At 35.0% G+C, this 13,240-nt stretch overlaps 1 protein-coding gene across 1 annotated transcript in view; it reads left to right on the top strand.

The window, feature by feature from the left end:
- Positions 1-252: 252 nt before the first annotated feature.
- The window catches only part of LOC149080218 (poly [ADP-ribose] polymerase 2-like), a 45,764-nt gene continuing 32,776 nt past the window's right edge, over positions 253-13,240 (top strand). The window contains exons 1-2 of the mRNA XM_089239284.1: positions 253-422; positions 9,133-9,673. Coding sequence (XP_089095410.1) covers positions 416-422; positions 9,133-9,673 — 548 coding nt within the window. The 5' untranslated portion in view covers positions 253-415. The remainder of the gene's footprint in view (positions 423-9,132; positions 9,674-13,240) is intronic.

Below are 13,240 nucleotides of genomic sequence, written 5' to 3'. Positions count from 1 at the left end.
TTCCTTATGTTGAATCCCAATTTCTCCAGAAAATATAGTCAGCTTAGAAACACTAGTCTAGACGCTAAAAAAAAGGGGGAAAATTCTGAAAATTTGATTGAAATACGGGTTATCATAGTAATAAGTTAATACCATGAGAACATTTTCATTCTTATGTAAATTAGTTTTTTTATAGACGCCTCAATGCAGATGTACAAGTCAACCTCCAACCACCAATCATAGTTCTTATAAGTGACATTGATATACACGGTTAAGGTTTCTGTGTTTTCGCGCGTATTTTACCTTGCGTCTTTGGATAAGATGATGTTAGTTCTGTAATTATATATATTGACAATTTTTGACGAATCTCTCTAGCACGTTTCAAAAGTGTAGTCATCGGTGAAGTTTTAAGAATCGCTCAGTACTTTCCTTCGTTATGTCAGGTGAATCTGTTTAGTACTTTATTTTTACCATAATTAATGCTTTTGATATTTTCAATCATACCTATCTTGAAATAAATGTTCAGGAGAGAATTTCTTCCACATTTTATTTCCTTTTTTATCCGATTTAAATGATCATGGGTAACATGAAAATGGTGTTAAACGTACAGTATAACCTCCTATAATTGATAATCCCGTAAAGACCTGTTTACACACGTTAAGTGAATTAGTGATTAACTAAATTTTAAGTTGGCAAGTTCTCAAAAAAAGTGATTACATGTTAAGTGGATTTAGTAAATGTTCATTAGATAATTTTTATACAAGGCTCACCTGGCGCACATGCATAGGTCTACTTGACCGAAAAAATAGAATCCGGTTTTTCACGTATTTACTTCTCAACTTGACAGCACGTGAACAAACCTTAACATCTGCATACATTTTAAAGTGTTTGGCAACTTAACTAAATTTTAACTACTAAACCCTACTTAACACGTGTAAAAAGGCCTTTAAGGCTGTGACATATCAGCTTGACAAGCATGCATGTTCAATTTTTTCCTACGAGCATGCACAATACTTGAATGGCTCCCATGGAAAATTTCCTGTGAGTTAGTACGTTACTGGTTGCAGGAGCTACGACCTGAAAAAACTTTTCCTCCCATTGAGTATGTTCTATAGATATTTGTTAGTTGGGTGTGGCTTTGTATGAAAATTATCCAATGAGCATTTACTAAATTACCTAATTAACTTGAATTTACCTAATAGCTTGACTTCTTCAAAATTTTTTTAACTAAATCACTTAATGCGTGTAAACGGGCTGTGAAGTATGAAGATCGATATGGGTACCTGCGTGTATTTCAATTTCGCTTGTACTAGCAAAATTGAAGTACATGCTTGTACAAGCATACAGAATCAAAATGAATCTTCAAACCATTTATATAAAATTCTCCTACAGACGCTCAAGCATGTATAAGAAAAAAATTAAACGTGCATGCTTGCAGTGAACATTCTAAGTTAGCAGACAATTGTTTCAATCCCCCATGGGTGTTCGTTATAGAAAAGTTCTCTATATAATTCATTGCATTGTTTCAGTATCTCCTAGCTAGACAGCACGTGATGGAAATAGCACAATTACAGTTGATCCCGTTTATAAAGTTTCCCAACTTGGTACAATTTATTTTCATTGTCTTGACTCTAATTCTCACTAAGATTTCTTGTTTAGTTTACTTACTAATGTTTTTTCATAGCTGTTTTTGAAAACGTTATAAGTGGAATCCTGCTGTATTTTTTCCGAAGTTAACTTAGTGCAAAAATGTTTTCAGCAATATTTGCAGGCTACGTGAAAACACCATTGAACCCCTTAGTATTAATTATAACTGCTCTTTTCGGGAAGAACTAGAAGTACCCTCCTGTAGTGACCCTAGGTTCTCGGAATAGTAAGCGTGCGTCAAGACAAACTTAAACAGGAATTTATTAGTAAAAATTAGACTAAGAATGTGTGCACTCTGGAGACAATCTTACTCTATTGTTTTTACACACCAATATCCTATTTATTTTCGAGTGTCCCCTTTCAATTCTTGCAATTTTTGTTCTCCTGAGGCTTATTCCTTCTTGGGCTCTCGAGCCTAATACTGTATTGTTATGTTGTAAGGTTTTAACTCGGAGATGCGCATACAGAACGCTACACCCCCATGTAAGATTGGATTTGCATATAAACATAAACTGAATTCTCTTGTTAGTTCTGTTCTTTAAGGAAACTGAACAGTATGGCACATACCTCAGTGATGGTCCAGCATCCAACTTCTCGGACGTCCCAACCGTCATCACCTTGAGGGTTTTGCACCAGTGCTCCTTGCAACCAAGCACCGTACCTTGGCTGAATGGCTTGCCAGTTTCTTTGGACCGGTAAATATCACATTTGTGAAGCTGTCCTAGGTCACCAGTGGCTGAGTACAGAGTTTCATGTATGTGGAACTGTAGGATGAAGCTTATGAAATACTTGATGTAAGAAACACATGCCGAGAGCTGGGAACCAGGACTCATTCCGCCTCAGAAAATGTGAGGCAGATGCGCGTACTAAATGTGTCCCGTCTCGTGGTGAATTGTGATGAAATCATCCTCGGTTGTGTCTGCGCACATCTTGATCCAGAAGTCCAATCCATCCAAGAGATCGTAGCCAGACGCCTGGCAAACCATATTCTCACCTTTTTTAGGTCTTTCGAATGTAGACTTCTTCCAGAATGCCTTCCTCGACTTCGGTCTCATCAAAATTAAAACCTCTTTGACCATTTCAGCACCGTCATATTTTTCGCTTTCAATGCCGGAGTAATATCTTCAAGAGGTCCATAGTCCCCATAGTTGGGTTCCACGTGTCCCTAAACATATGATCTGAAATGGGTCAGTGTTCTTGAATCTTGTCACTACCATAATAGTTCCTGAGCTTGCATTGGACTTAAACCTGGAGTTGCCTGTACAGGGGCTTCACCTGATCCCACAGCTTGGACATGGGTCTTCAAATATGCCACTCGTTGCTATCCCTCCACATGGTTCAGGCATCTTCAAAGTCATTAAAATTTGCGGTTTTGTTGCTGAGCTTCTCGATTTCCAGAAATGTTTCCTGACGGGCTTACTGGCGACATATATCAATATTTCTATAAGTAAGCCAACTCATCACAGTTGCAAGTTTCCGCCATGATCCTCCTTAAATCCAGTTCCATTTATAGATTGCACTTTTCTGATTTGCTTCTGTATTCGCCGCTGTGGTGGTCGAGTGGTTATAGTGACATGACGGACTCGCGATGCGAGGATCCGGGTTCGAACCCCACAGTGGTGGTCGGCTGAAATTGGTTTTGTGGTTCCCAGCTTCAAGGCGCGAATGCAAGCCGATCTCCCCGTTAAAGTCTCGCCACAGAGAGCAACAGGCCTACAACGCTACAAATATTCAATCATTACACTTCACTCACAATTTGAAGTATAGATGACAGCACTGAAATATCATACACAACACTAGCTACACACTCAGACTGTTAGGTACACTCACTTTGTTCCAGACTCTTCCACGAAGCTGGGCTGGAAGAGATCTCGGCAACGGGATTAGTCCGGTGGCAGAGACCCTGGCGTTCATTTATTCATGATTTGCTTCTGATATCGGTTGTATTGTGATGGCGAGTTTTTCCGACCGTCTTGCATATGAATTCGCAGATTTTGGTGATGCCTAAATTCTCAGTCATGTTAGTCAGTCACCAGTTCTACTTGTCTTTTATATTTGACACCTTGTCCTCTTCCTTTTTACCCATGAGCACGTCCTCCTCACTTCGTTTCTTCACAGGAGACTTGTGCTTTTCCCTTTCAGTGGGGGAAGGACAATTGCCCTTCGGTGTCTGTGGTATTGCAAAGTAATCCATATATGTTTGGTGGAATAATGCACTGTTCTAGCAAGAGTCAACAGGTTTACAAAAGTCTTTAGTGCTTCATTCAAACTAAAAAATAAAGAATTGAAGCTTCACCAGTGAAGCTTCAATTCTTTCTCCAAATGAACTCGTTAAGAGAATTTTTCCTTTCTTAATTATTAGTTTTGGTATGCAGTCAGAATGAATCACTAGAATTTGATAACCAGAATCCACTAAGCTGCTGATTTTTCTGTTATCTATGCAAATATCAGCATAATGTAAAGGGTTCAAATCCAGATTTGGTTCACTCAAATTAAATAATTCTGATCAAATTTCTGCGGTCAATACATTATCTTCTGGTTTCTCTTTTGTGTTAGCCTTATATCTTTGGTTACAATTTCAAATGAAATGATTCAATCCACAGAGATGTAACATTCCTTTTGGGGATTTTTCTCATATTAGTGTTTTCTGTCTTGTTCCAGCCTTTATCGCCATGGTATTTTCGAGTTGGTGGTTGATATGCCATTCCTGTTGATGGTCCTCCTCTATAACTGAAGTGCTGTTGCTGTAACAGTGACTTTTCTTCAAGGAAATTGTTCTGTCTCTTGCTGATGTCTGCCCTGACATTCTTGTAGTCATCTAACTTATCAGCGAGGATGTCCGATTGCTTGAATTGAGACCACATCAATAAAACGGTCTCTAATGGTACTTTCCATTTTATCTGATCTGTAATTATCAAATCAGACAGTTCATCAACAATGATAATCTAAAGGCCTTGGATCCATTCAGTGAAGAAGTTTGAGTTCATAAGCAAAATCACACCACATTGCTTCGGATTGTTTATTGTGCTTCATGAACATCTGTCGAAACATCTTGAGAATAACCTTATCTCTTCAGCAAAATAGATTTGACTTGGTTAGTCATCTGTTGTCTCTTCATTTTCTCTAGCTGTGACTTGTGCCACATCGTAAGGCAGGGTTGGTAAAAAACCCGGTTTTTTTTGGTTTAAATAGTATTAACATTGAATGATTTTTCAGAAATTTCATTTTTTTTAAACTTCTAATAATTAACTAAAATAAAATGTTTATTAATGTAATTCATACTATTCCCATACTAATTAATCAATAAATATTTCTTACATTTTAACAAAAACCCAACTTTTGCAATTTAATTATTTTTTGCTTAACTCAATAAATTACTGTGTTTGAAAATTCTTTTAATATTATTAATCATATAATATATAAAATTTTTTTTCTCCAGTTACTTTCAGTATGCTTAATTAGGAAGCTATTTTGTAAAAAGTAATAAAAATTAGGTGAATATAATGAAGCATAAATAATGCAGATTAATTAGCAATGATTTATACGATATACAGGGTGATTATAACTAAGGTTCTGATTTCAAAACACTGTAAAAAAAGAACGAATATCAAAATGACTTGAAAATTGACATGAATATTCCTTAAAAAATTCTATTTTATTTGGTAAAAGGGAAGAAATACTTAAAAATGTAAAATTAATGACATCATCTAACATGTGGGAAATTTGCTCGCAGAATGGAAACGATAGCCAGTCATGGCAAAATGATACCTTAGTTATAGTATTGCACGATTTCATAATTCATGGAAACATCACAAAAAAACGAAGTAATTGAACAAGTAACTACAACTTACTTAAGAAATGTTAAATATGTTGTCCAACCTGAAGTTGAAAGCACAAAAATTCTTGTTTAACAACAGAATCTGAATATGCCATGGTCATGATGTGGATGTGCTTGCAATTCAGCTTTATTAAACCAAACGTTAATAACTTAACCCCCCGTTAATATTCCTGAGGAACTTCTAACATATAGGGAATGTGCTGGAGATTGCAATTCACCAAAGTTTGTAATCTGACCACTGTTTATAACATTTTTAGGTACCCCCCACAGCCAGAAGTTGCAAAGGTTAAGATTCATCCTGTTATTGTCAAAATGGGTCTTCAGCAGCTGCTTTGCTGGTATTGCAATGTGCATCTTGATAGAAGTTCTATCCACGCACTGATGCTGTGGAAGTGCTGAAATGATGTGGCTGCACACAATAGATTAGACTTCTGGCCAAGTACAGAATCATCTACTTGCACTTTTTCCCCTTTTGCGAAAGAAACTTCCACTGCTTCAGGAGTATCCATGCAAATTTTCAAGTCATTCTGATCAGTACTTATTGTATAATTTGGAATGAAAACTTAAATTATAATCACCCTGTATATAGCTGATTATTATTTTTCATAAATCTGTTACTACTATACAGTAGAACCTTGATTAACTGGGCTTAACAGTGAAAGTATAAAAAAAAAACTATTGAATATTAAAACAGATGTATAGTAGATGTGCTACTTCTTATGGGAGAGAAAATGAAAATGTATGTGAGGTAATGTAACTACTAGTACACTAGTCTTTGTCCTTTAAGGACAGCTGGTGTCTTTTATTGGATTATAGGACCACCTGGATAGGAAAGAATGTATAACAATTTTGTTCATCCATCCCACAGGACGTAATGAGGGCAAAATTTCCTCATACGTAAAATAAATATGCATGCACGCACACACACATATCAAATTTTATAAAAGAATAAGCACATATATAAATTATGTTTTACATAAGCGTTTAAACATCCAATTCCCTACTGTTCACACAATTGTGTTTGCAATGCAATGAAATTGGCAAATTTTGTCCCCAAAGTAAACCAATTCTTTCTGAAATAGACAAAGCACAATATCCCAGAAGTTATGTAATGGGTGGTATTGGTGACAACCGTGTAGGTCAAGGTACAGTTTTCCATGGAAAAGATAACTAATATCTATAGTATATAGATTATATACTATAGATATTAGTTAATTAGGTCCAAATTTTAAAACACATGCCTGTGAGAAAAATTGTATCTGAACCATAAAGACATAACACCTTTTTTCTTTTTTACTATGACTATAATGCTATGACACTCTTCTATGGAGCTTCATAAATTTTACTTGCATTGTGACTGCAATCTGGTCTGCTAAAAAGTCAAAATTTGTATTTTCACTCTGAAATCTGCACAAATGAAAGTTGTGTGTTAAACTTTTGAATGTTTTGATAACACCTCAACCAATCGAAAGAAATGAGCTGCTTGTGTTTGGAGGAAAGGAAACAAATTTTTCAGCCGCGAGATGAACTTAATTGAAAGTTACTGACCAGGTGCATTGTAATCAAAGAGCAATACATTAAACAAATTATTTTTTAAACTTGGTGTTGGACTTCAGGTATAAAATTGTGACCACCTCTATGAAAATAGCAGATATCAAATAAGCCTTGGGATTCCATACTGAAATCCCGGCAAAGTTTTCATCTTCATGTACTGTAACCTCTCAAACATTGGTGTAATTTCATTTAAATGTTTTGATCAAATAAAACAATTTTTTACTTGATTATCACTTAATAATCTTCACTATCTCTGCAATAATCCAGTGATTATGCTTGAGTTTCTCAGAAATGTGCATTTTCCACAGAAAATCATGTAACACTGTAATCTCACAACTAAAGATAGTGTAAGTTGGGATATTACTGTGCAGTGAAACCTCACTATGGCGATGCTTGAGATACAACAATAAATCCCTCTACACTATTTTTTTTTCTTGATCCATAGAATATTATTATATCAAGGTACAAGATTTCACTGTATCGAGTTGGAGTTTTTGCCATAGGTGGAAAAAACCATTGTAAAAATAGTCCCGGCAAAAACAGATTCTTTCCTCATCTGTCTATGCATGCAAGATATTTTTATGCATTTATTTTTCCATTTATTATGTGAATTGGTAGGTTTTGACTAATTTTAGTTTAATAATAAATTTTTAGGGCTCGTAAGTTTTTGCTATAGCTAGAAAAATAGAGTAAAAACGTACTAACAAAATCAGGTTTTTTCTCGAGCATAAAACAAATTGATACTTCCCACATTTATGTCTAGTATCATTTAAAAAAAATAGAGGCAAAAGAATTGAATATTGTTATAATGACTCTGATTGTCCTGGAAGACAGGTGGTTATTGTATCGATAGGAGAAAATATAAGGATAGTCATTAAAAATTTTAAAAAGTTAGGACTTCCTACAGGTCATTCTAATGGAATGATTGCTATAACGTGGGGTCATTATAGCAAGCATTGACTTTGTCTCCATTTATGTATTTGTAAATGTTTATTTTTTTTTTACCAGACTGCATGATGCAACACTATAAAGTTGATTGTTGTAATGATTTCTAGTCCCAGTTAAAATCATTTGCTTTAATCTGAAGATACTGTAAGTGCTAATTTTTTCTGAAATATAAAATAAATGAGAAAACTGTTAATATAGATCTATTTATTAGTAAATATATACAGGCTCTCTCCCAAATTGTTTGCATATCAAGTATCTCTGTAACCGTTGACTTTTGAAACATGCTTTCAATTACAAAAAGTTTTCAAATGATGTGCAGTTACATAAAATCTCAATTTGTTCGAGGAGAAAATGCTCACCCCTTGTTTTCAGTTTTCCCAAAATGGCCACGGAAGAGTTGGGGGGGGGGGGATCATCCAATGCTCTTAGAGTACTCTTCATCATGAAACAAAAAAAAATTGTTTCATGATGCCATCTTAACATCATAGGCCCTGGGTAAACAGAATTTTCTGAGGGTTCCCCCCCCCCCCACCACCACCTAGCTATAAATACATTCCTGCCCATTCGCATACTTCAAAACTTTAACCAGATCAAATTGTCACAAGACCTCCCCAGCATTCAAGGCTCTCGAGCTGAGGGATCATATGCCTCGAGTGAAATTGATTCTCCCCACTTAAAAATACCTGCTTACCAATTTACACACTTATTCCTGAAAATTGTAAATGGATCTAATTGTTTTGGGTCATGCGTTAAGGTTAAAAGTAAAGGGGAAGGGCATCAAAATCACTCGTGTGCTTAGGGCCTTCATATAGGTTAATCCGGCCCTAGCCCTCTCCAAAGGGTCAACCTTGCATAGAAATAGAATCCCAAGGTTTGTACAACATCTGCCATTTTTGTAGAATTGTCATCAGTGACGTCTTAATGCAAGTGCACCAGAGCATGGCACTCTGGATGCTGTTAAGATGTCCCTGCGCTTGTGATTTCTTGAAGCTATCAAAAGTATTGAATATTCTTTTTCATTCGGTATGTTGGGCAGGAATAAATTAGTTTTTAATTGGAAAAACTTTTATCCAAAGACAGGTATTCCCCTCCTCTCATTTTGGTCGCCAATTCGTATTTGTATGTAAAATTGTTTCATTTTGGATTTTAATTGGTTTTCTTTACAGATATTGACAGTTCAAAAGCTGTTCTGTTGTGGCAGCATGAGTACCATTCAAAATGGATAACATATCCTGAAGATAAACAAGATGTCATAAACAAAGCCTTTAATAAGGGTTATAAAACTGTCACTTTGCCCGATAAAGATCCAAAGAGACAAATTGTTTTGAAGTTTGATAAGATGTTCCAAAAAAACAAAGTTTCTGGATGGGAGCAACGCATTCGATGTTGTGTATATGACAAAGGTTTTTATGTGTGGCAGTGGAAAGATGATGATGGCTATTACACATCTTATATCCCAGGTGTATCGGTAGAATTAGAGGCATGTTTCAAGCAAGGAAAAAATATAAAATTTTTTCTACATGATGACTATGAAGTTGATTTAAAGAAATTTTCTCAAACAAATAAAAACACTGGAGCTGTTAGAGATGTAAAGAGAGAAAAGATAACAGTTGAAATGACTCCAGGAATTAAAAATATTGCTCATTCATTTAAAGCATATTTAGAACAAAAATGTGAAACTGATTCCAGTAGTGAAAATGATCAGAGGTATGAATGGAAAATATTTATTTAGAATTTTGTATTTGTCAATTTTTCTCATAGTGTGTGTGTGTGTGTGTGTGTGTTCAATATGTGAAGTTGCTAGTCAATTTGGGGTGTTGTCCAGTATACCTGGTATCTAAGTATACTAATATGTTCTTAACAAATGGCTGTTGATGATTTTAAATTTTATAATTTGGTACTTAAATCTTTGTTCAAATCATCCATAAACTTATTCTAAATAAAATTTGAATCTCAAATGAATTGAGAAATATGTTCATTAGTTGTTTTAAATATTGCTTTGCTTCTGTTCTGTCATTTTGTTTAATATGGGTATCTATCCATTTTAGTTTCTTTAGTTTATTTTAATTTTAATCCTGAAAATGAGCTTATAAATTAAAGTAGACAAGACATGGGAGAAATGTTAAAATTCTACTCTCTTTTAAACATCTGGGAATGGAGGGAAAATTATACTGACATTTTTGGAAGGCCAGTGTGTGTGATCTTATCAAACAGCTGTATCAAAATTTTTTTTTTTAAACACATTGATAACACCATTAGAATAGTATTAGAAAAAAATATTATAATGCGTCTTGAATTGTCAAAAATATTCAATATCCTGGTTTGTTAGTTATTTTATAATAATGAAATATGATGTCTGTCAGGCTGTATTTTAGCTGTTTTATTAAAAATTCTACCTACCAACCATCTCGGGAGCTAACATTTACCTTCATGAATCAGTTTGATTTCAAGACTGTCGGATGTACATGGTGTTTATGTATAAAATATTTCAAATTTTTATATATATATGTGTATATATGTTTTATTTTTTTAAGCTTAAATTTGCAATATTTATACACATGTTTATGAAGGATGTGAAGTTGATTCACTTCATAACTCCTTTCCCATCTCCTTTTCTAAAGCTGGTCTCCTGAATCTTCTAAAAAAACTTAAACCCCACTCTACTGGCCCTGATGGGATCCCCAATCACATCCTAAAATGTTCTCCTCATTATTTTCAATGTCTCACTGAACACTTCTAATCTACCCTCTGACTGGAAAATTAATAATATAATTCCCATCCATAAAACTGGTTCACTGTCCCACCCTCTCAATTTCAGACCTGTCGTAATCACCTCTTGCTGCAAGCTCTTTGAACACATAATTGCCAAGATTATCTGTACCCACCTCGACTCGATTTAACTTTTTCTTTCCTAACCAACATGGATTTAGATCGTTATCTGTATCTACCCAATTAACACTTTTCATACATGACTTAACAGACTCCATTAACAAAAACCTTCAATCCAATATCATTTTCCTAGATTTTTCCAAAGCATTTGACATGGTGCTCCATAATAAACTTCTACTAAAAACTTTAAAACCTTGGTCTAAATCTTCAACTGCTGAAATAGGTGGAGGCCTTCCTTATTAACCGTAGCCAGTTTGTCACGTACAAGGGCCAAAACTCCCCATTCCTTTATGTCAAGTCTGGCACACCCCAGGGCTCGGTCCTCTCACCATTACTATTTCTAATTTACATAAATGATCTACCCAACTCCATAAACTGCCATATCAGACTCTTTGCTGATGACTGTCATCTATAAAACAGTGTCCAATATTTTCCGACCAAGAATCTCTCCAACACAACCTTAACATTATTTCCGAGTGGTGCTCAACCTGGGAATTACCCCTCAATTTCTCAAACTGTTTTTATGAAAGTTACCAGTAAATGAATTCCCCGCGATTTCCCTTATTCAATAAACAACTCTTTGATCTCTGAGGTTTCCCATTATAAATACCTGGGCATTTATAATCTCTTGGAACCTCCACGTTGATTTTATCTTTAATAAATGTCTCCAAAAACTTTTTCCTTTGCCGTAACCTGAAATATTCCACCTGTCATGTCCGTCACTTGTGCTAAAATAATTTTCTGGTGCATAGATTTTTTTGCAATTTATCCAGCCCTGTGATTACTAGCATTATATATTTTCTCTATCATACATGATAATTCAAAATAAATGGTGCAAAAAAAAAAAACCACGCACGCCTGTGACTAAGGAATAAATCTACTTTATACGTATGAACATAATGTGTGAAAGATTGACTCCAAGTTTCATTTTGCAACACTAAAAAATTGCCATCTCCTAAGGAATTTTCACCAAAAGTGTTTTTATTCAAAATGAAAGCATAGGCACAAAATAAACAGCTTACGATGTGCTAGAACAGGAACTGACAAATAAAAAAAAAATTAGGCTCTCAGCTAAATTTTTAAGGAGCCAAATGTGGTTATTTTAAAAAGAAAAATCTGTCTTAAAATGATGTTTTTTCCACTTTTCTTAGACTTATTGATCTTCTTCCCATGTTGGAAAAGACACCACCACAAAATCCAAAAAATTTTGGGTCATATCTTTTGGACTCCAATTCAGGAGAGAATCACCCATAGGCACTAGTATGAAGGTTGCCATCAAGGTCCATGGATTTGAATCCAGCCAAAAGAACATCAGAAAAAGTTCTTCACCTATCGAGCCTGGGGTGACCACCGATAGATAGTGCCATTACTTCCCATCCAACTCCACTAGTTAGAAATTACCATATGGCGATATATGATTGGAGTTGGTGTGCGGTAAAGTAGGTAGATTGATCGGGCAATTGAATTGACCGCATCACCTATCCGTTCCTTCAACTGTTTCAAGTGCAGTAGAAGTGGCTTTTTCACGTATTCTCAAAGTGGTATTAAAAAAAATCACAAGGGGTTGTTGAAGCTTTAACGTGAGGCTTGACAAATCCCAATTTCCATGGCAACTAGAAAATCTGTACTAGTGCCTATGGGTGATTCTCTCCTGAATTGGAGTCCAAAAGATATGACCCAAAATTTTTTGGATTTTATGGTGGTGTCTTTTCCAACATGGGAAGAAGATCAATAAGTCTAAGAAAAGTGGAAAAAACATCATTTTAAGACAGATTTTTCTTTTTAAAATAACCACATTTGGCTCCTTAAAAATTTAGCTGAGAGCCTAATTTTTTTTTTATTTGTCAGTTCCTGTTCTAGCACATCGTAAGCTGTTTATTTTGTGCCTATGCTTTCATTTTGAAATAAAAACACTTTTGGTGAAAATTCCTTAGGAGATGGCAATTTTTTAGTGTTGCAAAATGAAACTTGGAGTCAATCTTTCACACATTATGTTCATACGTATAAAGTAGATTTATTCCTTAGTCACAGGCGTGCGTGGTTTTTTTTTTTTTGCACCATTTATTTTGAATTATCATGTATGATAGAGGAAAATATATAGTGCTAGTAATCACAGGGCTGGATAAATTGCAAAAAAATCTATGCACCAGAAAATTATTTTAGCACAAGTGATGGACATGACAGGTGGAATATTTCAGGTTACGACAAAGGAAAAAGTTTTTGGAGACATTTATTAAAGATAAAATCAACGTGGAGGTTCCAAGAGATTATAACTGTGCCATTTTTAATTTGAATCAGTGGAAGTCATCCAACTAGAGAAAAGGTTAATCAGCTTCTTCACTTTTAGTACAGGCTATACGTGCATTGGGAAAATGTGTGTGAGCA

The sequence above is a fragment of the Pholcus phalangioides genome, unplaced genomic scaffold (assembly GCF_987345545.1).
Source record: "Pholcus phalangioides strain wild (caught in Gottingen) unplaced genomic scaffold, Ppha-v1.0 ptg000011l_1, whole genome shotgun sequence".
NCBI classification, from domain to species: Eukaryota; Metazoa; Arthropoda; class Arachnida; order Araneae; family Pholcidae; genus Pholcus; species Pholcus phalangioides.
This window is presented reverse-complemented; position numbering and strand designations above follow the sequence as displayed.